Source organism: Stegastes partitus, unplaced genomic scaffold, assembly GCF_000690725.1.
Source record: "Stegastes partitus isolate 25-593 unplaced genomic scaffold, Stegastes_partitus-1.0.2 Scaffold317, whole genome shotgun sequence".
Classification (NCBI taxonomy): domain Eukaryota; kingdom Metazoa; phylum Chordata; class Actinopteri; family Pomacentridae; genus Stegastes; species Stegastes partitus.
This window is the reverse complement of record NW_007578048.1, coordinates 127,307-150,909: the sequence shown is the minus strand read 5'-3', so window position 1 is coordinate 150,909 and position 23,603 is coordinate 127,307. Positions and strand designations below refer to the sequence as shown.

Genomic DNA, 23,603 nt, shown 5'->3' with positions numbered 1-23,603 from the left:
AGGATCCTTCTGATTGTCACTAAAGCAGGAGAGTTGTGCCTGTTTATGTAGATTGAATACCAGCTCTGATAGCGTCACTATAATCGGAGATGATCCCTGACATGGAGACAGGATTTATCAGATCTAACAGCGAGTCACGCTGTTGATCTTCCTTCATATCAGACGGATGAACTGTCAGCACAGAGTCACAGCTACAGTTGGATTATGTGTTATTAGGACATTATTATGTATTATAGTTGCGTACTGTCCAGTCTGGCTTGTATGACAGATATCATGAGCGTACCTCTTCCACCGTGTGTCTGAATGAAGCTGCATTAACGCAGAATGTCGTCACTTCAGCAGACTGACGAATCAGCGACGTTCCACATCCCACGTCTGAAAACATGTCATTAATGCAGCGTGTAAATCACAAGCCATTTCCCTTCGTTCTGATCAGATCTGATCTCACGCTGAAAGTCCTTTCGCCTTCCAGCCTGTGAAAGCGGTTGAGTAGTTGCTGCACAGCTAATCTGGGACGGCAGCCCAGAGGACTAGCTTGAAGCTACTACAGCACCCAGCAACCCACCACTATTGTCTGTGTCTTTGTTTACTGAGAAAATATGTCGTTCTAATCCCATGTGTGGTGGGAAGCAGAGTGGGCGGTTTGATTCCATGTGTGAGGGTTTTTTTTTTTATTTGAAAGGGATCCAGTATCCAAACATCAAACCCTGCAGATTACATTATCGATGTCCTGCATAAAAAAATAAAATGAAAACATGTAGCGAGGTAGCGGTTGTAAAAGTCCCACGCGTTCCGGCTGAACTGCTGCTGCACTTGGCTTCATCCGCCGAGAGAGAGAAGACTCGGAGTGGAGAGACAGGGTCAGAGTGAAGTCGCTGTTTGTTTGCTGCTAAACATTGGAGGCTGAGTTACTGTAGCTGCTCCACTAATGCGGGACTGACAGCTTTTATTAAGGTGCATCAGGTGTAATCATTTATGAAAAACAACCGAGTGCACTTGGACACCTCGTTCACAGCTTCGTGTCACCGGTTTGTTCATCAGTTCCGGCTGATTTGCTTTTTCGCGGCGGCACCTCCAGGCTCATCTGTGAGGATTTTAACTTTTGCGTTCACATCTCTACTTCCACTGCTTCTTTTACAGCATCTAATGTTTTTTGCTTTTTAAGAATCTCGCTGGAGTCATTTGAACCCTTTGCTGTGCAGGACAGATGTAGGATGGAGGGGGTTTTCTATAATGGCCACCCCTGCAGGGCTAATGGTGTACTGAGCAGCAGCAGCGTAAAACAAAGACTAGGTCTTGAGCAGAAGGCGACTGATGGCGTTCTCCTCGCTCATGCATAAACACACACGAGTGGAGGCCGACATATGTGCACACACGAGGCATCCATGAGTCCTCGTACGCCGAGCAGGAGAGCATGTAATGGGGCGTTCACATCACGGGCGTTGACTTCCTGTGTGATGTGCTGAATCAAAGAAACCCCTCAAACGCTGGCAGACAGTCACACACTCGTCCTTTCCCCTGTTTTCAAGCAGCTTTCATCATTATTACACAATAGTCATTTTGCAGTAAACTTATATAACTGGGAGCCAGCTGCTCAGGGGATGGAGAGAGATAGTGTCTGTGGACGGAGACAGCCACACAGAAGGCAGTGTCTGTGTGTGTGTGTGTGTGTGTGTGTGTGTGTGTGTGTGTGTGTGTGTGTGTGGTTATGTGGGTGGGTGTTTGGGGGATACTCGCTCTCACATCTAAAATTAGCAAATTTAGCATAAATTTTAACTTTAATCACATTTCTAGTAAATCAGCTAAAGGAAGCGATGAGAAAATAATTGTTTTCCACCACTGCTGCTGTTTATTATGTTATATATGGAAATACTTGCAGCTGAGTGCGTCTGTAGCGTGTACGAGTGTTTAGAGTTGAAGCAAGGCGACAGGATTCCTCCCAGTCCAGGATGATTTTACGTTTGTTCTGCAGCAGTTTTCAGTCTTTCCTGCGGAGCTTCAGTGAACGCCGGAGTCACGTTCTTCATGTTTGTCGGGATGTTTTTGATGCTTGTTTCCATTCTTCTGTATTTTGACTTCATCCACACACCGACCTGTCCACCGTAGCCGAGCAGGAAGACTTGTTGGGATATTTCTGTTTATTTTTCGTGCATATTTGAAAATGAAACATGAAAACATGGATTCTATTTAAAATCAAAGCTGGAGCCTGACAAAAATAAATCACATTTATATATATTATGTAACTGCTCGCTCTTAGATTAAGGTTTAGCTGTGAATAGGGGCGCTAGCTGCTTTGAAGGTAAGAGGAGAGAACGATTGCTGAAAGATCCCTTTGGCGAGGAGAAATAAAAAACCTACGAGCAGCAACTTGGATGCTGAACATGACGTGTTTGACTTGAATCATGCGACATGGCAGGTCTGCCTGGTTCCTCTGAGGAGTTATAACCGTAATGAGAAGCTCACCTTCCTGCCTCCACGTGTACGACCAGAACATTTCTTGTTTTGCGGGGGCACTGTTGCTGCATCCTGGGCTCTGCATTGCCCAGGAGGTTCATGACTGGTTTAAAGAGATGTAAACAAGGAAGAGCTTTGGTTCCCACACAAGCAGATACTAATGAGATGGAGCCAGACCGTTGTCCAGGGCAGTGGAGATCGGTCGACAGCACATGGGAATGAAATAGTGGCCTCCTGTCCGCTCACGTGCACTAATAACGTGCATCCTTTGCTCCACAAAGACAGAAATCAGAGACACGTTCACATTTCTAATTTCCCTTGCTGGGTAGAAACATGCTGGTAATTAATCATTTTAACGTCCTGCAAAGCTGCGTTTTCTGTTTTGTTTGTGAGCAAAGTCTTAACAAAGGCATTAAAATAAAGATGCTTATCAGTTGTGATTAATGTTGCTGCTGCTGACATCGGCTGCTCAGGACTTTTATTTTGGTATTTTTATTAATAATTGAGATGAAAATGGGCAAAGCAGAGAAAAAGACAGATAAGAATGAGAAACAACTTTAAAGGGATCTCTGGTTTGTAGCCTTGCTAACATCTCCGTTTGGTTTTTAAGAGTCTAGACGACACATGATGACTGGAAGCAGCATCCGACGCCACAGCCGAGGATTCCTGTCTTGAAACAGCAGCGCAGCGATGACAGAAACACGCTGTAGAAAGTCATTCAGGGGAACTTTTACCGAAACAGAAGATAAACTTTCTGTGTTGCAAACATTGTTTTGTTGAGTTAATAATGTTGGTATTTACACCAACTTGATTCTCTGTGTGTTAATTGATTTAAAACACAATTCAAGTTGTAGTAAATTGGTTCAGTTGGGCTTCATGCTTAATTTTTCTCCACCTTGAGCTCAGACTTTATGCTGCTAAGCTGTGGCTGGATTTTTTTTAAGTGCAGATTCAGATTTCTGGATTTTCAAACCTAACACACCAATCCTGTGGACTTGCAGGATGTTTTCAGTCCCATTATTCATCTTCAGAACTGGTTTCCGGCTCCAGTTAGCGTGGCTGCATTAATCGTGTGGCATACAGTCGTTTTACAGCGTTCCAGGTGAGCTGGTGTGCTCGAGCTGCACATTCTAAAGGAAGCAACAGTGTTGAGTTGCGTTTAAGCCATTTTAGGGCAGGAAGGGATGATTTTAAAACTCAAAATATGTAATTTTAATAGTTTTAGGGGTTGAATCAATGACAGGGATGAAAAAAAAAGTCTTTGTCAGAGCAGGCAGAGGGATGAAAAACGAAAGACGAGATGAAAGAACAACAAGAGAAGGGAGACCACAGGAAAGAACAAGAGAAAAAAAAGGATTTTAAACCAAAAGAAGAGAAATTCAAAGCAAAAAAACCGAAGCAGGATGTAACAGATGTTCCTCCAGAAACACAGGTTTGACCTGTGACCAGCATCGCGAGGCTCTTTCACGTCCGTCTTTCTAAACGTTTAACGAATGTCTATTATAAACCTCCAGACTTACAGATTCCCCATCTGTCTCGCCGTGTCTTTAAAGACAACCCCACCTGTTCGTTTTAAAGTTTTTTAAAAAAGCCTCTGAACTCCAATCTGTCCATCACTTCAGAAAGTACGAGCCGTCAAAGTTTTAGCAAAGCGCTAAACTATGACTCCTGGATCGTCAGAGTGGCAGGAAACCAGAAGGAATCATACAATTCAGTAAAAGTACAAATACAACCGTGTATATTGTGATTTTACTTTAACTAGTCTTTTCAGATGTGTGCAAACAAAACAGGAAGTCAATCACATTTCACAGCCTTAACAGTGATCTGATGAGCGACGGATTACACATGATGCACCGACTCACAACTTGTTAAGAGCTTCTAACTCGTACCGGAGGAGAGAAAAAAAACAAAAACCACTTTCTCAACTTTTCAATCCGTTGACAGCTTGTCACATGTAATAAAGTAACCCCGCTTCACTCCAGCGTTGGGATCACAACAACAGATTGTTTTGCTTCTGCCTCTCAAAAAGCAGCAAAAGCAGAAAACAAGATTTTAATGATTTGACAGTTGACTCATTTAAATGCCACTCATGTCCGACGAAGGCGGCTCCTCCAGAGTGTGCCGCGCCGATATGCAGGTGGCGTGTTGGGTTTTTTTCAACATCTGTCTGCTCTTGACTGGCTGCCATTCCTGTTTCTTCAAGTCCTCTGTGAGTTTTGTCGTTTTAACTGTTGGCCATCTTGGCAAACTTTATTTTTTGTGATGAATAATTTTATCCATGAAAGGCCTTTATTTGGAGACGTTGCCTCCGCTGAACCGAGCAACAGGTTCTAACAACCATTTAAACACACAAGGATCAGTCATAATGTTAGAACCACCTGACAGATATTGTGTTGGTTCCCCCTCGTGGTGCCAAAAACACTCTTAACCGTTCAGGGTTTGGACACCTCAGGGGGCGTCCTGGGATGTTGGCAGCAGATGGTTTGGGTCTTGGGGGTTGCAGGGTGGAGCCTCTGTGGATTGGTCTCCAGTGAACACCGTGGATGCTCAGTCAGAATAGGATCTATGGAGTCAAGAGGTCCAGTCAACGCCTTGGGTTCTTCTGTTGTGTTCCTCGACCAACGAGATGCATTGTCCCGCTGTAGTAAGCTGCTGCCATAGGAGAGGGATGTGCTTGATCTGGACCAATGTTTTCAGTGATATACGGGTTATTCCATCTCCAATCATCAGGGGTCCTCTGCTCGACTGTCTCTGATTTGCTTGCTTTTTTATTATCTTAAAGATCAAGTCCTTTCCAAGATAGTAAATCCACTCTCAGTATGTTTTTCACATATTTTGAAATTTGAGGCTACGTCTGACCGACTGTATCTCAGAAACTATAGAAGATAAAAGCCTGAAATTCTCCCTGTTTTTTCTTATCAAACCATTAATTTAGAATCCGCAACACTGGACAAATAGTCTGTCATTATGGGTGAGTTCAATGATAATAAAAAAGTGAAGCCATCACGAAGAGTCCCGTCTCTGAGCTCATATTAACAAGATTATTGATAATGCAGAAGTCACCTAATGATGTTTTCTGAGTCATATGTTGCTGCATTTTGCAATAATACAACACAAAAAATACAGAATGCATTTTATCATAAAATACATATAAGAAAGTGTTTTTGTCTAACTGCTGGTTTGTAACTGATAGAGCAGGTTTGACAAAACAAAAATCCTGCAGGATAGCCTGATCCGAGCAGAGTTTCAAGAATGTTTTTTCAAATATAAATAAGAAAATATTCTTTCTAAAAGTGCATTGATGGGTAATTTAAAAATATATTTATATATCTTGGTACGTCTCTCATATATACACAAATATCTTCAAAAATAGAAATAAAAAGTTTTCAGACAAGTTGGAGACGGTGAAGCAGAAATTATTCTAAAATGTGATTCCTCTGGATGGAGTGACTCATAGTAACACCCACATGGACTCGAGGCTTCCCAGCAGATCGCTGCTTTGAAACGAGATGATCTGCGTTGTTCACCTCGTCCGTCTGCTGCTGGAGCTCCTGCTGACCCGGCAGAGGAACATCTTCTCTGTAATCAGAGTCAACTCATTTAGAGAAAACCGCTGAAGCGTCTTTGCACCGCTTTACCTACGCAGGAGAACCGCTGGACCTGTTGGTTCAGTCTGGATGGAGGACACATGAACACATCAGGGTGGACTTCTATCGTCTGTCTTCTACGGTTTCCTCTTCCTGCAGACATCTGTTCCAGCAGCAGCCTCAGACGATACGTCTTCCTTTAGACACGCCTGATGCTGTACATGCAGCAGCGTTTCCTGACACGCAGCATATGGCTCTGCTGCTGCTGCTGCTGCTGCTGCTTTTGTTTTTGAGAAGAATGCCTTTTGGGTTTACATTTACATTTCAGGCATTTAGCTGACACTTTCATCCGGAGCGGCGTAGCAACGAGCGCCGCTGTACAATAAGGTTAAATCCCCCCGAACGCTACCAGAGAGCCGCCGCGCTGGATGCAAAGCTCTGAGCTGTAGATCACTTTAAATGTAGAATAACGACGTTAGGAGAGAGGAGAAGAAAACAAACGTGTTGATGAAAACCAGAGGAACTATAGTGGGTTTTGTGTGCATTGGGAGGAGAGAGATGAGGTTAAAAACTCCTGAAGATGAACTCGTGTGTGAAGAACAAATGAGATGAGAACACTGGTTCTTTGACCACCTCTCTAGGAAGACCTTGGGAGGTTTTCTTACAAACACAAATGTCTGTTTCATATGTTTTGTACTTTCCACGCTTTTGAGAGATTTTTTATTTTTTAAACAAACCATTTTTCTAAACTTGTGAAAGCTGCATTGCGACTGCAGCGACTGGGTTTCGGGCTCATATCGCTGTTATTATTGGAAGACTGCCTGAACTGGGGATATAATTAGAAGTCCAGAGTGGTGATACAATGACAACAATACCCATCAGAGTGATTCAGGACGCCTATATCTTATCACTGACAGCGACTAATTTACTGCTGAGTCAAGCGGAGGAGCTGCGAGCCAGATTTAATCAGAACAGGCTCCCGTGATAACCCCGGTGACTTACCTGGTCCAACACGTCCCGCTTTGCCTCTCGCATCCCGGACACGTTACCGCCATCTTTACATCCTACGTGCGGGCGTCGAACATTAAAGCGTTCACGATGTCGCTGGCTTGCAGCGTCTTTATTTATTCAGTTATTTATTTGTTGTTATTGTCGTTGCTTTTTGTGTCTGTGCCAGCAACTCGAAAATATTGCTTCTAATCCGCTGATGAAAAACCGATGGAGAGAAAAGAACATTAAAATGATGAACACACAAACCTTCAGGGCTTAAAAATCTACTTTTCTCTCCTAAAAACATGTTTACCAAGTTGATGCTCGTTGGAGTAACGCATCCAAATCACTGGTGAGCCTTGGTGGACCTCCTGAGCCCCTCTGAGAACATTCTCACTGTCGGTTTTTTAGCCTTTTTCTCTAAACGCAGCGACTTTGCGGCCGACGAGGGCGACGATGGGAGGCTCGCTGGAGTCTGTACATTTGCCACACGCAGGTAATTTTCAGGGATTACGAGAGTTTCATAGAATATTGGACGTTTAATGAAGCGACCAGAACATGAATCGGAGACCCAAACACATCCACAAACGACAGAACCAGGCAACGAGAACGGAACAGATTACAGGTGAAAACAAAAAGCCGAGGCCAAGAGCACCAACACAACCCGGCAGAGGATAAGCGATGAGCCGGCGGTGTGGGTCTGTGTGCACTGAGGGGACTAATGAGGGAAGTTGTTATTAGTCTTCCTGGTAATTGCTCAGCCCGCGGACCATTCAGCACCTCAGGAGCCGCGACGCCGAAACCTCAAGCGAGCGCGGCGAAGGTACGGACCGAACGGCTGGACTCCTCAGAAGTTCTGGAGTCTCGGTTGCGGTTCCCGTCTTCCTCGCCCTCGCTCCTCTCCACTTCCTGCCTCTCTGCGCTGGCCGTAAATCTGTCCTTCTGTCATCAGACGCTCTTGGAGGAAACCAGCTGCGAGCGCGGCGGTGATTTACTCTCACGCTGAGCCGTACATGCGGCTCACATGTCGGCGTGACCTTGTGTCTGCTGCCGAAGAGAAAGAAACGCTGTGTATCAACCGGGTCCGATTTCAGGCCCGAATGTTTTTGCCTACAAGCAGCAGAACTTTATTTCCTTGACGGTTTTAAAACAGGTGAGGATGTGGAAAGTGTATTTAAAGAATAGGATTAGGTGGAAGGGGAATTAATTGGACTTAAGTGATTCTCTCCTTCAGCAGGACAATTTGTTTTCCCGTCCCTGCGCAGATTGTTGGCTTTCCCGGGTCAGTGGTCCTCTGAGGGAAGGCTAAGCTATAAACATGGATCATTCACTCTCCTCTCTCCTCCTTCAGACGGCCTAAGTTGTGTCGGCGTCGGTGTTGTTTCTGGAGAGGAAGGAGAAACCTGCTGGCAAAACGTTTAGTGCTCGTTCTTCACTTTTTTCTACCGACTAGATTTTTTTGGCCATGTTTAGTCTTGATTAACAACCAACCAGCAGCTAAAGACGGAACATTTTGACATTTTACATTAATAGCATTATATATATTATTTTTTTCATTCATTCAGTTTTCCCTCAAAACCAGGCGTCCGATTCGTCGGCCGTCGCCTAGCAACAGCATCACCAAACGGAATCAACACTTCAAAGCAAAAACGCATCATCACGGACGCGTTCCCACGCCGCAATTACGCCTTCAGCAACTAAATTTAAAGAAAGCGATCGCACCATTAAAGTAAAATGCTTGATTGGGGTGATGCGGGTAAACTAAGCGCCCATCAGGGAGCCGTGAGGAACGTAATCGACCTCATTTTTTTCCTCTAGCGTGGCGATGGGAGGCCAGAATGTGGACGTATGTAGTCGCTCCACAAGTCCTCCAAGAAAACAAGAGTTTACAGGTTCATGGAGGGAGCAAAGAGAAAGGACGCAGTGATGATTTCTGTGGTTAACATCTGACAGCAGAAGTTTTGCGAGTGAAGCAATCCGAGCACGAGGAGACGCCCTCAAACCGACGTTCATGCAGCGACATCAGACGAGCAGCAGCAGCAGATTTGCACCTGGGCAGCGTTTTGAGGGTAAAAATCATAAAGCGAAGAAATAACGCTCTCAGACTGAACGATCAGACTCTTGAATAAAGAAACGACGGCACCTCCATAAACTTTCAAGATATCTCTCAGAGAAAAAAAAGAGCCGAAACGCCGCCGAGCTGCAATCTGCATAAGTGAAGTAAAGAGACCCTCAGGAGCTTATTAAAAATACTCATCATCGCATTGACAGAAACACGTTTTGCATTTTGTAAAAATTACAGCCTCCAGTTTAAAGAAGCAGGAAGGAAACTTTATTCACAGCGCAGGGTTTTTGTTTTTTGGCACGATGCCCTGCTGCCTTTTCTCTCCACTTGCTCTTTATTTTTCCACTTGGAAAACTAATGTTGAGGTGCCTATAAACAAGGCTCGGCTCCAGAAAAGAAAAATCAATTGTAATGCTCCGTGAGCTACTCGGTGACCAGATTGTAGCTGAGAATGTGTGTAATATAGGAGCGTCACCGCGGCAACAGAGGGGGAATTACTCTCTGTTAATGCTTCGCCGTGTAAATAAAGTTTTTACACTGAAACAGCGACGACTGACATGTAAATATGAGCTGCTGGGGCCCGTTGGTTTATCAGACGGAGTGAGCTGTAAATCTGTCAGCGTCATCGATATGAGAAATACGACAAAGGTTGATAAATACGGGGCAAAGTGAGCGACGGAGGACGGCGGGGAAGCCGGGCTTGTCGTCCTGCGTTACCTATCCGGCAGACAGACGCACAGTCGCCTGTCAGGCTCTGTTGCTGTACACCGATCTGACAGAAGCAGCTCAGGGACGCAGCCTTGTCCATCATCCTGCCTGCTGACACACACACACACACACACACACACACTGACGGATGCACGGCGGCGGCGGCGGCGCTGGGCTTCCTCACACATGAGCTTTTATGGTTATGTATGTTCACCATTTACAGTCCAGACAAGCAGAAATCAATCCTCCCACAACTTCTGAATACAAAAAGTCTGTTTGGTTTGTAGATCGACTCCGTTTCGACTGAACCCGCTGGTTTCTGACCTCTTGGCAGCACATCGCGATGAATTCACTGGGATCCCAGACCGAGTGCAAACTGCTGAGCTTGCTGCGGACTAATAACGCCACTTAAAACCTTGTTCCCATCAGTTCCCCACTCAGCACACACACACACACACACACACACACACACACACACTGACTTTCCCTTCCTGTCTCCATCACGTCACTGTAAACAGAACAAAACTTGTGTTTCATCCAAGCCGGCGAACACAAAGCTCACCATATGTGCAGCAGAACAAGCCAGTAATGAAGACAGTACCAGCAATTTGGCCGACACCTGTTGAACACGCAGGACGCTAACTGGCAGAAATGCGACGTCCTCACACTCCGCTTGGATTTGCTCGTCCGTGCGGCGCCGTGTGTTGATTTCAGCAAACTGTGCCGAACAATCAAAAAACAAAAACCAATTGCGTGTAACAGTTGGACTCACGCTCCCACTTCGTCTACCAAGAAATTTACTTTACGATTTAGGATTATGGATCTTTTGTGTTGTTCTTATGTGAGGGGTTTCTGCAGAGCGATGTGTGAAGACATGTAGCGGACCTGAATCTAGTCAGAGACATGAACCAGGCAAACCAGAACCGCTGGAGGAACAAGTTTACTGAAATATTAGTGAAAGCAGAATGAATTAAAGCCAAAAGCGGCAGGTGTGATGCTCGCCGTGTTTCCAACATGGCGGATTTCCTGTTGGGTTTACAGAAACGTGCTGATGGACTTTTTTGTGCGTCCCGAGCTGCTACACATGTGTACCAAATATCGTAGCTCTAAGTGAATCGTAGCCCCGGTGGGACTCTGTTGAAATATTGTAGGGGGCGCAGTTGAGCCGTGTTGCATTTTAGAGTTGGTGAGTTTTTTGTGCGTCCTGACCTCCTCTATGACCAAATGTCATCGCTCTGGACCAAACGTGCTTCCGATGGGACTCTGTTGAAGCTTTCAGGGGGGCGCTGTGGAGCTGTTTTGGCAGTGACACGTCCAAGTCCTTTAAAATATGAATAGAATAGAACTAGAATAGAATAGAACTTTATTTTGATCCCTTTGGTGCAAACCTCAAGGAAATTGTTGTATGGACAGTTTCTATTTATATATTTATATATATATGGACATTTTCGCGAGTCCTGGTGTGTTTGTGGTGATTCTGGTGAGTTTTCATGAGTCAGATTTTAATTTCTAAATGGCGACATAATATAACACCAAACCCAGCAGCTCCAACAGGGTCCTACGTACTTCATTAGCTCTGTACAGTTGTGATAGAAACAGCTGCAAACTCACACATCCAGCAGATATGAAGCCACATTAGATCTGAAATTGTGTTTCTGGGCATGTCGTGAAGTTCAATATTCGCTCCTTTTCCAAATCCTAGAGGGAATTATCTGTAAGCTTAACTCTGTGTCGGCTGTTCTGGTCCTGGACAGGGAGCATAAAGTGGTTTTATGAGAGCCTGTGTTTCTCTTTTTTTAGCCAAAGACAGCTGCCTGCTGTTGGTGGAAGCTGATGAGAGCAGTAAAAATGAGCTAAAACAGCGACGCTACGGCTTCGAAAAGCAAATCAATGAGCCGAGTGACACTGAAATACTTTGTGGACGTGAGAGGAGCTGCAGAGCAGAGTCCAGGTTTCTCACATCGACCAAACTCTGTCACGTTAGCGGTAATTATGACCCGCTCACATCAGCGCAACAGGTCAGAAGAACCGGGTTCAGGATGCGTGGACAAGTGAAAGGAAACACCACGAGGTTCTGGTGTCCTCCAGCCTGATCGGGAGTTTAACGCTTTGTAGAAAACACGTGTGTTCTGCCTGTTTGGTCGCCGCTCTTCAGACGCTACGTCCGTCGGCCTCATCGTGTTCAGCTCCTACTTTCTGTAACGGAGGCGGCTTCTGGCTGCTTTTCTACGCCTGTCACAGTCCGGGTTCTGGTTTGGTTGCAACTCGAAAAGGGTTTGAATGTGGAAGAAATGTCATTGCAGCGGGATCACGAGAGGACGAGCGTCTGCTGGACGGGTTTAAAACTCTGCAGGATCTCCCATCATGCACTGGGCCCCTCTCGTCCACCCTCCTCTGCTCCACTCGGTGCATCTTACAGGTCATTTGTCAACTTTTCGTCTTGGTTCTCCCACAGTTGGTGCTTTGTCCTCTCCTTCCTGTACCTGGTTGTTTCTGATCTCCCTGTGTTTGGTGTTCGCTGTTCTCGCCGCTCGTCTTTCCTCTCGCCGCTGTCCGATCAAAACATCAGCCGTCCACCCTCAGCCCGGCGGTGTCCAAGGTTTCTTCCTCCCTGCTGCCGCCTCCTCGTTGGGGGATGATTAGCGTTCTCTCTCCAGCGCCGTGCGCTCTTGACCTGACGAGTTCTGTCCGTTACGTGGAGGTGAATAATTTAACACGACATGACAGCGTTACAGGACTCGTGTGCTCTCACATGAGGGTTTGTTGTTGTTGTTTAGAAGCGCTGGAGACTTTTTATTATTAATTTATTTCTCCAGAATGTTTTATTTATCGTTTGTCTTTGCTGCGACCTTGTCATCGAAAAATCTCTGCAATGAGTTTTTCCTCAGCCGGTGTTCAGGTGTACGTCCCGGTTTCCTCATATTCCATTCCTGTCAGTCTGTCGTTCACATTACATCCCCTAGTTTGGTTGTTCTCCCCCCGACTCGTTGCTTTTGTCACCGCCGTGCCGGTGCAGTAACGTCCCTTTGAAGCGGATTATCTTCGGCTCGCCGTCGGTCGAGCAGGACGGCGGTGGGGAGTGAGCCGGGCGAGAGAGGGACGAGGTAGAAAGGCACAACAACGCCGCCGAGTTTTCCTGAAACTCTGCAGCTGTTGAATTATAAAAAAGATGGTTTTTAAGAAGACCGCCAGTTATTTTGTGCCGAGCTGCTGCTGCTGCTGCAAAAAGAAGCTTCTGCTCGTAAACAATGAGCGCCGCCTGTCCTGGAAAAAAAAAAACTTCTTTCCTCCTCATTTTTTGTCATAATCGCAGCACATAAACAAAAAGCGAGGGAACGTTTTATCCTCCTTTTAAAACAAGGAAAATGACTTCAGAGGGAAAGTGAATAAAAAGTAGGTTTCCAAGTTTCCACCAGAGGATCCCGTCTTTGTGCCAAACACCTGAAAGCAGCTTGTTCAGATTGTTATTAACACGTCCACACAGGGACGCATACATCTATATATATATACATGCATACATGCAAACATACGTACGGGGAGCTTGTCGAGGGACGGCCGTCACATATTTGCGAGCAGTTTTTTTGGCAAGACATGAAGAGACAAACACAAGAAAGTAATAATGAGAGAGGAGACAAAGAGGATTGGCTTTTCTTTATTTATTTTTTTCTCTCCCTTCTGTGTCGAGGAAAAAGTTTGTTCCAGAGTCCGTCCGAGCTGCTGTTTGTTGTCTGCCAGAGAGTGTGTGTTCATAAGGAAAGCAGTAAACAAGCTCGTGTGTGTGTGTGTGTGTGTGTGTGTGTGTGTGTGTGAATAAAGTGTGCTAATAAACTGAGGGAGGGTCTCGTCAAGGTGATAAATAGAACAAAACACACCGGGACGGATTAGAAAGAGAAGGAGAGAGAGAGAGAGGGACAGAGGGAAGTAAAATAAAGAGATTAACCACAGGACGCCTTGAAGGATGGAGGAGGGGCAGAGGGAGGGACGAAGCAAGGTGTGTAGGGAAGGAAGGAAGGGAGGGAAGGAAGTCACAGAGGGACAGATGAAAGGCTGAAGGGAAGCTTTAGGAGGTGAGGAGGAAGAAGGAAAGGAGAGATGAAAGAGGGAAAAGAAAGGAGAGAGAGCAGCGAGGGAACGGTGAGGAACGGAGAGGAGGAGGACATCTGGAAGGGAAGAGGTTGGAGGAGGAGGCGGGATAGGATGGGAGGAGGATGAGGAGGAGGAAATCATCCAGAGGAAAGGAAAACCTGGATGAAGAAGAGGCAGGGAGAGTAAGGAGAACAGAGCTGGAAGAGAGAATAGAGGAAGAGATGATGAGAGAAGAAAAGAAATGTGAAGAGGAGGAAGAAGAAAGTGATGGACACGAACAGGAAGTGGAAAGAATAGACGAAACATGAAAAAAAAGGAAATAAAGCAAAAGTGGCAAAAGACACACTGATGAGAGGAAGAAGAGAGAAAAAGGAACTGCAAAGAAAAGAAAAGTGAACAGAAAATATAAAATACGGTTTTTATCCAGAATGTAAACAGAGTTTTTAGCTTCAGTATGAAATGAAATCATTTTAAACATTTAATAAATTATATTTACATTTTTAAAAAGTATTAAATTACTTATAAATCACATCAAATAATGTTATAATACATCATATATGATATAAATCAGGCCACATACGAAAGAAAAACACCATTATCAGGTGGGTTTTGTTGTCTAACTTGGTTTTAAGAAACTTAAAATGTAAAATATGTAAAACTAATTTGGTTTTTGGTTTCTAAATACAATAATTTACTTTTAATTTTAAATCATCTAAAGTGTAATGAGTGCATATTTGTGTTGTGGGTTAGTAATTAGTCACATTAAAATATAGTTTCTAGCCTCATTTTTACAAGAGTTCATGTGTATTTATGGGATTTTTAAAGTTTGATGAAGGATATTTACATGTGAATAAATTCATAATGAGTTTTTATATATAACTTTACTTACAAATCTGATTTAAAAAATCTATTTGTCAAGTTTATAATTATTTAAATGTTAATTACAGCCTGAGTTTGACAACTTGTGTAATTAATAAATCCTTATTATTAACAGGGGATTGCTTAAATACAAAACTAATTTACCTTTAAAGAAATGTAAAACTGATCTTATTAAACAAGTGCTTGTTATTATATTTACAGAATAAACTTTAAAAAAAACTTTAGATAATATCAAGTATGTTTTGTTTTTTTTAAATGTTTAATCCTCAACTGGTCCCATTTTATTGAAAGTAAACGTACATTCTGTTTATATTTGTGTAATTTTCTTATTATTATTGTATATTTTTAAGAAAACTAAAAACATCTGTATAATAAAAGCAGGAATTCTCTCCATTCAGACATTTTTTACAGCAGCACAGAATGAATTTAGAAACAAAACCCTGAATCATATCAGTTAAATAAATACTCTCACTTTGTTCCTTCCTCATCAGCGTCTTCATGAAGCTGCGTTTTCTGTATCAGATATGATCTCCTGCTCAGCGTTCGTCTGATTCATCCCACGAGCCGATTATTCAGGTGGAAAAAAAACCCGTTAACTTTCATAAGAGCTCCTCTTGTCACTCCTTTGTCTTCTCCACCAAAACACGGCGTGGGAGGCGACGCCACGCTGCGCCAATCAATTCTAAAAGATATTTTATACAAAGAGAGCATCAGAGATTAAAGAAAATCAGTGAGAAAATCAGGGCAGGCACATTTGAAGCAGAGCAGATTCGGTTTTAAGCAAATTCCCGCTGAACTGTCGCCGCCGCAGCTCCTGCTTTGGTTGTAATGTGCTGGTGTGAACTCTGGATTAACCTCCCCTTCTTCTCCTTTGTTTGCTTGATTCCTCGCTGCAGGGTGTGGTTCCAGTCAGGCATCAACTTCCTGGCTGTGAAGCCCAGCAACCTCGTCGCGTGGGAGATCAAACAGGAAATGGCGCCGGGAAGCAGTTCGTTGGCGGTGATGTGCCAGAGAAAGGCCTCCTCCACAGCAGAGCGGTAGGTTTTTTATTTCTCTCTCTGCCATCCAGCAGCTCGTGTTGCTGCTGCACCGAGTGTTTGCAGGCGAATAAAACGTCTGAGAGCGTCTCTGATTCTCCTGCTTCAAGGCCGCGGCGGTGTTAGCGCTCTGCGTTTGTTAATCAGAGGTCCTGGATGTTTTTACGGTGACGTTTCCTGTTAAGTAGAACGTGTCAGTTAATTAAAAAATGCAGCTGATTCAAGGTGAGTTTTGTGGCGGCAAAAAGCTGATCGTTATACAGCGGATGGGTCGGATGGAGCGAGCATGGAGCTGCATCGATGCTGGTTTTTATTTTTACCGTTTTACCATTTTTAAGTCTCTGGGCGTTTTTTTTTTATTCCTTATACCTCCATGGAAACAGCATGCTAACAGCTGAGAGGAAACAGAACTCAAACTACTTCTTTATTTTGCCTTTGTGCCATAAAACTAACACAAAGTTGATTTTTTTCCATGATTTATTTTGCAAATAGTGAAAAAAAAATGCCCTGAAGCTCTACCACAATTTCAAAAGTGCCCTATAAACATTTTTACAGCCCTACAAACTGTGTTTTCATGTTAGCCATTAAGGTATCTCACCGTGCTGAACAACTCAATGACTTCTTGATAAAATACGTTTTATTTCCCTCTCAAAATCACTCGTCGTCTCCTTTTTGCTTCGTGTGCAAAACACAGTTCATTCAAACAGCACCAGTTTTATCTGTTGATTTGTTTTAGTCGGTTGAAGCTTCTCAGCGACTGAAGACCAGAGAGTTTATTTTGTTTTTACAGGTTGCATTTTTAAGAACTTATTTCTGGCAAATTTATGAATTCGATACTAGAGAATAAACTAATTTTGATGCATTCAAACAAATCCAAGCCTAGATTTAGGGTGTATCCAAACCAGACGTGACAAATGGTGCATTCAAAGACCGTTGGAAAGTTAAAAATTCTGTTTTTACAGTATGATATGTGATGAGGGCTGCAGGTGTCTCGGTGGTTAGCTAGAAGGTCTCCGGTTGGCGTCCCGGTGAGGACACCCGGGATCTTCCTGCGTGGAGTCTCCATGTTCTCCCCGTGCAGCGTGGGTTCTCTCCGGGTTCTCCGGCTTCCTCCCACAGTCCAGAAACATGCTGAGGTTAATTGGTGATTGTAAATTGTCCGTAGGTGTGAATGTGAGTGTGCTTGGTTGTCTGTCTCTAAGTGTAGCCCTGTGATAGACTGGTTACCTGTCCAGGTGAACCTGCCTTCACCCTGAGTCAGCTGGGATAGACTCCAGAAGGTTAGAGATGATGGATGGATGGATGGATGGATGGATGGATGGATATGAGATGATATATCGTCTAAAACTCGGGGAGGTTGGAGGAAAACATCCCTTTTGAAGCTGTCTTGGGATTCAGAGGGTTAATATTGATTTTTTGATCCATATTTGAATCCAGGTTCAGAAATTATTGAAGTCTATCGACGGTTTAAAGGAAAATCTGGTCTTGTTGTGTGTTGACGTATTGGTGGTTGGAGACCCTTGAACCCAAAGCCTTGGAGATGTTTGTGCATCAATGAGTGTTCAATGAACAGACTGGGGTTACTGGAGTTCAGTGTGTAGTACACAAACACACACAGGACAGCATTGTGCACGTCATGCTAACTTTGTCATTTTACTCTGTCCGGTTTGGTGAAGTGCTTCATTTGTGTCAGCAGAGTAAACCAGCACCAGGAGAGTAGATCCAGCCCGTTTTGTTTTACATATTTAGTCGCTGTCAGGTGACCCGGTGCACAGTCCGATGGATGTGTTGATGTTGTCTGATGCTGATAGCAAAAAGCACCAAAGACACATTAAATGCAGCCTCATCAGTGCAGGTGAGATGTCAGATCCAACAGTTGGTGAGAACAACGTCTCACTTAAAAAAATAAGACCTCAGAGGTGAGCTGGGTGGCAGAGAAAAGAAGTGTTTCAGCACAAAGAGGAGAAGCACAGCGTGAGCAGGATTCAGGCCTTTGTGTTGGAAATACCACAGGTTTAACTCACACGCTGCTGCTGCCGCTGCTCAAAGCGAGCTCCAAGGACCACCGTCAGAGCATCTCGTTCCAGATGAAGACGTGCGGAGAAAAAAAAAAAGAAAGCGCATATGCCAAAAAAGACGTGTTGTAAAAGAAGCACAGAGGAGCTCGTTATCGTCATCGCCGCGTTGCCGTCGCAGCTTCAAGGTGGAAAACAAACCTGAAACGCTGACTGATGCGTTTTCAAGTGGGATGGATGACAGCTCAGAGCGACACCAGTTATTTACTGTTAAAGTTCAAGCTGAAGGTTCAGACCGACACACAGCATGTTGGAACGAATGCTTGTGAACCAGTAGCATCAGATAAAGGACTAATCTGTGCAGTTTGTTCAGTCGACCTGCTGGTGTTCTGCTTTAACGCTGCTCAGGTTCATTCCTAAATAGAGCAGCAGTGGATTTAAAGACCAGAACTTAGGGGCCAATTTCAGAAAATACCAAAAGGCGACATTTTATTTAACCTTTACCTAACAAGCACAGTGTTCCTGTGCCCTCCTGAAGGTGCCGGAGTCGGCTCTTAAGATACCGATACACTCCGTAACGTTAGCCGGCCATCAATGTTTAGCTAATGTCTGTTTAACTTGTAAAATCTATTCTCAGTTACCTTAAGCTTTCCTCTGGTAAGTCGCTGCCCTGTTCTCCAGGACGACCCTCCTCTGACTGACCTGGAGCCTCACATGAACTCCCAAAGAGGAGAGACTGAGCAGAGAGCAGAGGGTGAGGAGATCCAGGAAGGAGAGCAGTGATGGAGCATGGAGAGAAGGAGGGATGAGGGTCAGTCAGAGGACGAATGGAAGTGCTGGAAGGTGATAGAGGGGGAGAGGTGGAGGTGGGAGACGGGGCGGGTGAGGCAGAAAGGGCTTTACAGCCACCGTCTGATTTAACCAGGAAACAGCAGAACAAAGAATCCAGATACGTGGAGCGTCGCCGTTTCTTTGCTGGTTCAGTCTCGTGTGATTGGTGGGAATGAAAGCAGACGCTCTGCTCAGAGAGAAAACGCTGATTCCATCGTCTGCCAAATATAGAAGGCATTATAAAGAGAGAGTGTTGGTGTCAGACGAAGTCAAGTGTCTGTGATGGATGCACAGAAAGTGTTGTGACCAGATAATGTGCTGCCGGTTGTGGACACAGGTCGGTTCATCTCCCCTCCTTTCTCTGGATGCCTCCACTTCTTTTTCCTCTCTTGCTCTTTTGGACTGCCCTTCCTTCTTCTTCTGCCAATCCATTTCTCTCTCCCTCTGTCCGCCCTCCTTCCCTCCTCTCCTCTTTAAACTTTCTTTCTGCTGTTGGTCTGATGGATGACTTGCCATCGCACCAAACTATTATTGCAGAGCCCCAGCTCAATTAGCACCACTTAGCTAGCCGTTAGCCACGTCGGGCCCTGACTGATGGACAGCATCAGCAGCAACGGAGGGTCCAGGAGGTGCCGCATAAAAGTGATGACACAACAGATTCAAGCTTTCAAATTAAAAGCATCGGACCGTTAAAAGTTTTCATCAGATTGTTTCTTCTTTTTAACTTTGAACCTCGTGTCTTTGCACATTTTTGGGACAGGATTTCTCTTTTTTCAGACCTTTGCCTGACAGTTTTCTGAGCCCAGGCTTTCCAGGCTGCTGCTGCACATTATCTGGTTCAGGAGGTCACAGCCTGAGCACGCCGGCGTCTACATCCACGGCTCCACAGCGAAGAGGACGGACAGCATCGGGTTCCTGCAGATCTCTGATACTTGGTCATGAAACCGGCCCAGTGGAGGCTCTGGTTTAGGAATATGTTAAAGCAGATAACACGATGTTTAATTCACTTTTGCTCGTGGATTTCTTTTGAAATGTTAAAAAGGGATTCTCGTTGCATTACGACGTGGGTCAGAAAAGTTCCAGGACCGATGTCACGAGAAGATATATTTCAAATCCAAGCTATAAGTTTAAGTAATCCCCCTGGAAGGATTCAGGATCCTCTCAGCTCCGTCCTCACAGCCATCTTCATGTCGTCCACGTCTTCTGGTTGGGTCCCCTTGATGACCCCCTTGAGTTCGGGGAAGAGGAACCAGCCCCACGGAGCCAGGTGGGGTGAGTAGGGAGGCTGATGTTCTTCTCAGCCAGGAGCTGTGGGATGCTCAGGGCGCTGTGGGCAGGTTGTGAAGCAGCCTCCACTGGTCCTGACACAACTCTGCCTCTTCTCTGAATGAAGCAAACGCTGCAGGACCTCTTTGCTGGTTTGTCGTCTGGAGGAGAAACTTCTGGCTTGTAGTTTGGGTTTAGTTTGTGACACCAGTCCTGGAACTTTCCGACACACCTCGTCAGTAGAAGCAGAACTTCACATCGCTGCCCAGCCCAGTGACGGCTGGTAGACTCCGGTGGTACCGCTGAGGGACGGCAGGCGGCTAACAGTCTCTGGGCGCTCTGAATAGAAACACATCCAGTGTTTTGAGTCTGTGGCGACATTTTTTCATACGACTTTGAATCGATTGCACATAGATTTCTGTCCCTGCGGCGAAATCCTCGAGGTGTTTGATGATTTTCGGGATGTGCCAGCCATCGCGGCCTCGAGGCAAAGAAGTTATTTTCTTGGACCGTTGTCATCCATCAGGAAGGTGTTGTTTGAGGTGTTGAAATGGAGGCGATTCTAATGGCTTATTTCCTTGAGCTCTGGCACATATCCATGTGTGGTAGTTTTTTGAGTTCCTTTCTTCCCCCCTCCTCTCTTTTATTTTTGCCCTGAAGGAAAATCTCATCAAAGTGACGTCAGCGAGTGATGCTGCAGGAAGCAGATTATAACAGACGAAATAATCACTGATGCAAGCTCAGCCTTCAGAGTGATACCGGGAACAAAGAGGTGCCTCACAGCTCAGATTAGGATTCGGCGAGCAACAAATACGTACGAGTCGTGCACAAATGCCTGCGTAAACACGAGCAGAACGGATTCAAAGCGTTCTGTGTGAAACGGCAGTGAAGGCTGTAGGAGGGAGTGAAGCTGACGTTGTTTCACTACAGGGAAGACCCACCCGCGTACAGTATACATGCAGCCTGTTGCCGGCGTACAACCGGAGAGATCACAGGCTTTTATCAGCGGCTGCGTGGGCGGGATGCCTAATTAACAGAGCTGATCTGTATTAATCTCTAATGAGATATTACTGGTGGGGACTTGAAATTATGAGTGTGCTTTTTAATGAATGACAGGGTGGGAATGATTACCACCTCCAACAATTAATCTTGTGAAGTGATTCGTGCTGCCTGTTGTTGCCCTGTGATACATCTGACACGTTCTGTTCAGGATGAGGAGAGGATGCAGGAACCAGAACCGGATCCAGGTTGTAGCACTGAGGTGGACGTATGTTCGCTGTTGTTGCATCTAAAGCAGACCCGTGACGGCCGCCATCGCGTTCTCCCAGGAGGCTGCAATTATTATTTTTTCATTAAAGCGAGCTATTTACGCAGAAGTTTGGATCAAAGCACTCCTACAGCTCGCCTTTTTTTTCCCTCCCTTTATTGATTTTGATTACACAGTAATTATTCATTATTTGTGTATTTCTCACTACTTGCCGGTTCTGATATCATTTAGCTGTAATTACACACCACCGTCATACTGTGTTATTGACGCTCTGCTTAGTTCTGCCTCCCTGCCCATAGAAAAATACAACATAATGAGGTTTTTGGGTGTGTGTTTTCTCTCCCTCACAACCTGCCACCGAGGCGCCCTCCAGCGAGATTTGTCTTCTGACGGGATTCGTTCTGATTATCGGGTCATTATTTGCCGTGCGTGTTATTTCTTGCAAATTTTTGTTGTTTTTGTTTTTGTCGTTTTTACACATTGTGCTAATTAAGCGGCGGCCTCGCTGAGTCTTCACTGATACTGTCATTTTCTCTTCTACAGCTCCGTCTAATCTGTAGGATTTATTTCCCTTTTTCCTCCCCGTCTCTGCTCGTAGTCTTTCCGTTGAATTAAACTCGTTGAGAAGTGGACCGGGCTCGGGATGACCTCAGTTCTGCGTGCGGCGGGTTATATGAGGAAATTGTGCCGTAGTTTATGATGATGCTGCCAGAACGGGAGCAGCGCTCTATTTCATGATCGTGATTAGATCTATAGATTAACAGAGCTAATGGGCTTCATTCAATACCAGAACTAGGGTAATGCACTGTCCACACTCCTTACAGGGACATGCTATTTATCTGGCTGTGTGTGTGTGTGTGTGTGTGTGTGTGTTTGCGCTAAATAGCCTTCAAGTTTTTTCATTATCCAGAGCGATTTGCCTGCAGCGGCAGCCGCGGGGAGAAAGTTCCATTTAATGATTTTACTGTACTTGCTGCAGCAGGTGAACCGTCTTTTAATGTGTCGTAGCGCTCGTGTGCTGTGGAATTAAATTAAGTCCGCGTGAACAAAGCACGTCAGCGAGCGATTGCCAGACCGCTCCTTTGAAATGTGCGACATTCAAAGTTTCGGGGGATGAAACGAGTTGCTCGAGGAAACTCCGTCAAACTCCGAGGTTTAAGAGCAGACACTCGTTATCGCTGAGCAGCTGAACTGTGAAAAGCTTCTGTCTTTGTTTGGCTTTGGTAGGAGTACGCTGTTTTTCTTACTTTTTCACCAAATGCATGTCAAATTAGTCCTGAACTTTTAATGATAAGGATGCTTTCAATGTTAATTTTCTTTATTTTTGTTTGACCGTTATTTGACCAGGTGAAAATGTTTGAGAACCAGTTCTCATTTGCAAACATGAGCCAGCCAAGAGCCTCCGGTAGGAACAAATACACAAATAAACACATGAACATGACGTAGAACAAAGTAAGAAGCATGGGGGCCATGTGCATGTGAGTGAGAAAGATGTGCAGGAGGTAGAATAAAGTGTAAGTATGTAAGTAAAGTCCGGCGTGATCAACAGAAGCATCAGTTGACTGCAGTCTGTTGGATGTTAAGCTTGAAGGTGGAGAGCCGAGTCGGAGTTTGAGAGTGTTTGGTTAGCTGTTCAGTCGTTAGCTGCTGCAAAGGAGTTACGGCCAAAAACAGTAGAAGTACTGGATGAGGATGTATTCACTGGACCTAGTACGATGAAGATTACATAAGTCACAACTTTACACATCACCAACCATGGCTCATACCTCTGATGGTTTTGTGCCAACATGGCGTCTCCTGAGACACGAACCAGAGCCGTGTTCTGTTCTGCATGTTGCAACTCCAACATCCACAGTAAACACCCCCTCAGCTCTGTCTGGTAATTTATGCTAAACGCTGTGGACGTTTTGACAAGCGTGCAGCGCGGCGTCAAATCTCCATCAGGAAGTCCTGCTCAGATCATATTCTATTGATGGAGGGTCTCTATGAAGCCACACACTGCTGTTACATCTTCAAGAACGTGTGAACCGACAGTCGAGGTGGACCGATGTGGATTCTTCATACCAGTAAAAAAATAAATGATAATAATAATGAAAGGATGTGTTTCAGCATGATGACACTCAGTGGAGTCGTGGAGTGTTTCTGTTGTTGCATCATGCCTTACAGACTTTCTCATCTTCTGCTTGGGAGACCAGAAGCTTGTCTTTGGTTTTTACCCTTTAGACTCACTGGAGGCAGTTTTCTGCCCTCTGATCCCAACAGCAGTCACATAATTACCACCTCTGAAATCTCACAACAAAAGAGACACAAACTGATCATTTATCAGACATGTTGGTTTCTTCAGACAAAAAAAATAGTCGATTCGGCACATTTAGTGAATCGCTCCTCCTCCGTTAAAGGTCAATGCAGGACTGGTTT

General features: G+C 44.9%; 1 protein-coding gene across 1 annotated transcript in view; it reads left to right on the top strand.

The window, feature by feature from the left end:
- LOC103358522 (transmembrane protein 132C) overlaps positions 1–23,603 on the top strand; it is a 269,564-nt gene that overhangs the window by 123,261 nt on the left and 122,700 nt on the right. Inside the window, exon 4 of the mRNA XM_008283522.1 lies at positions 15,666–15,806. Coding sequence (XP_008281744.1) covers positions 15,666–15,806 — 141 coding nt within the window. The remainder of the gene's footprint in view (positions 1–15,665; positions 15,807–23,603) is intronic.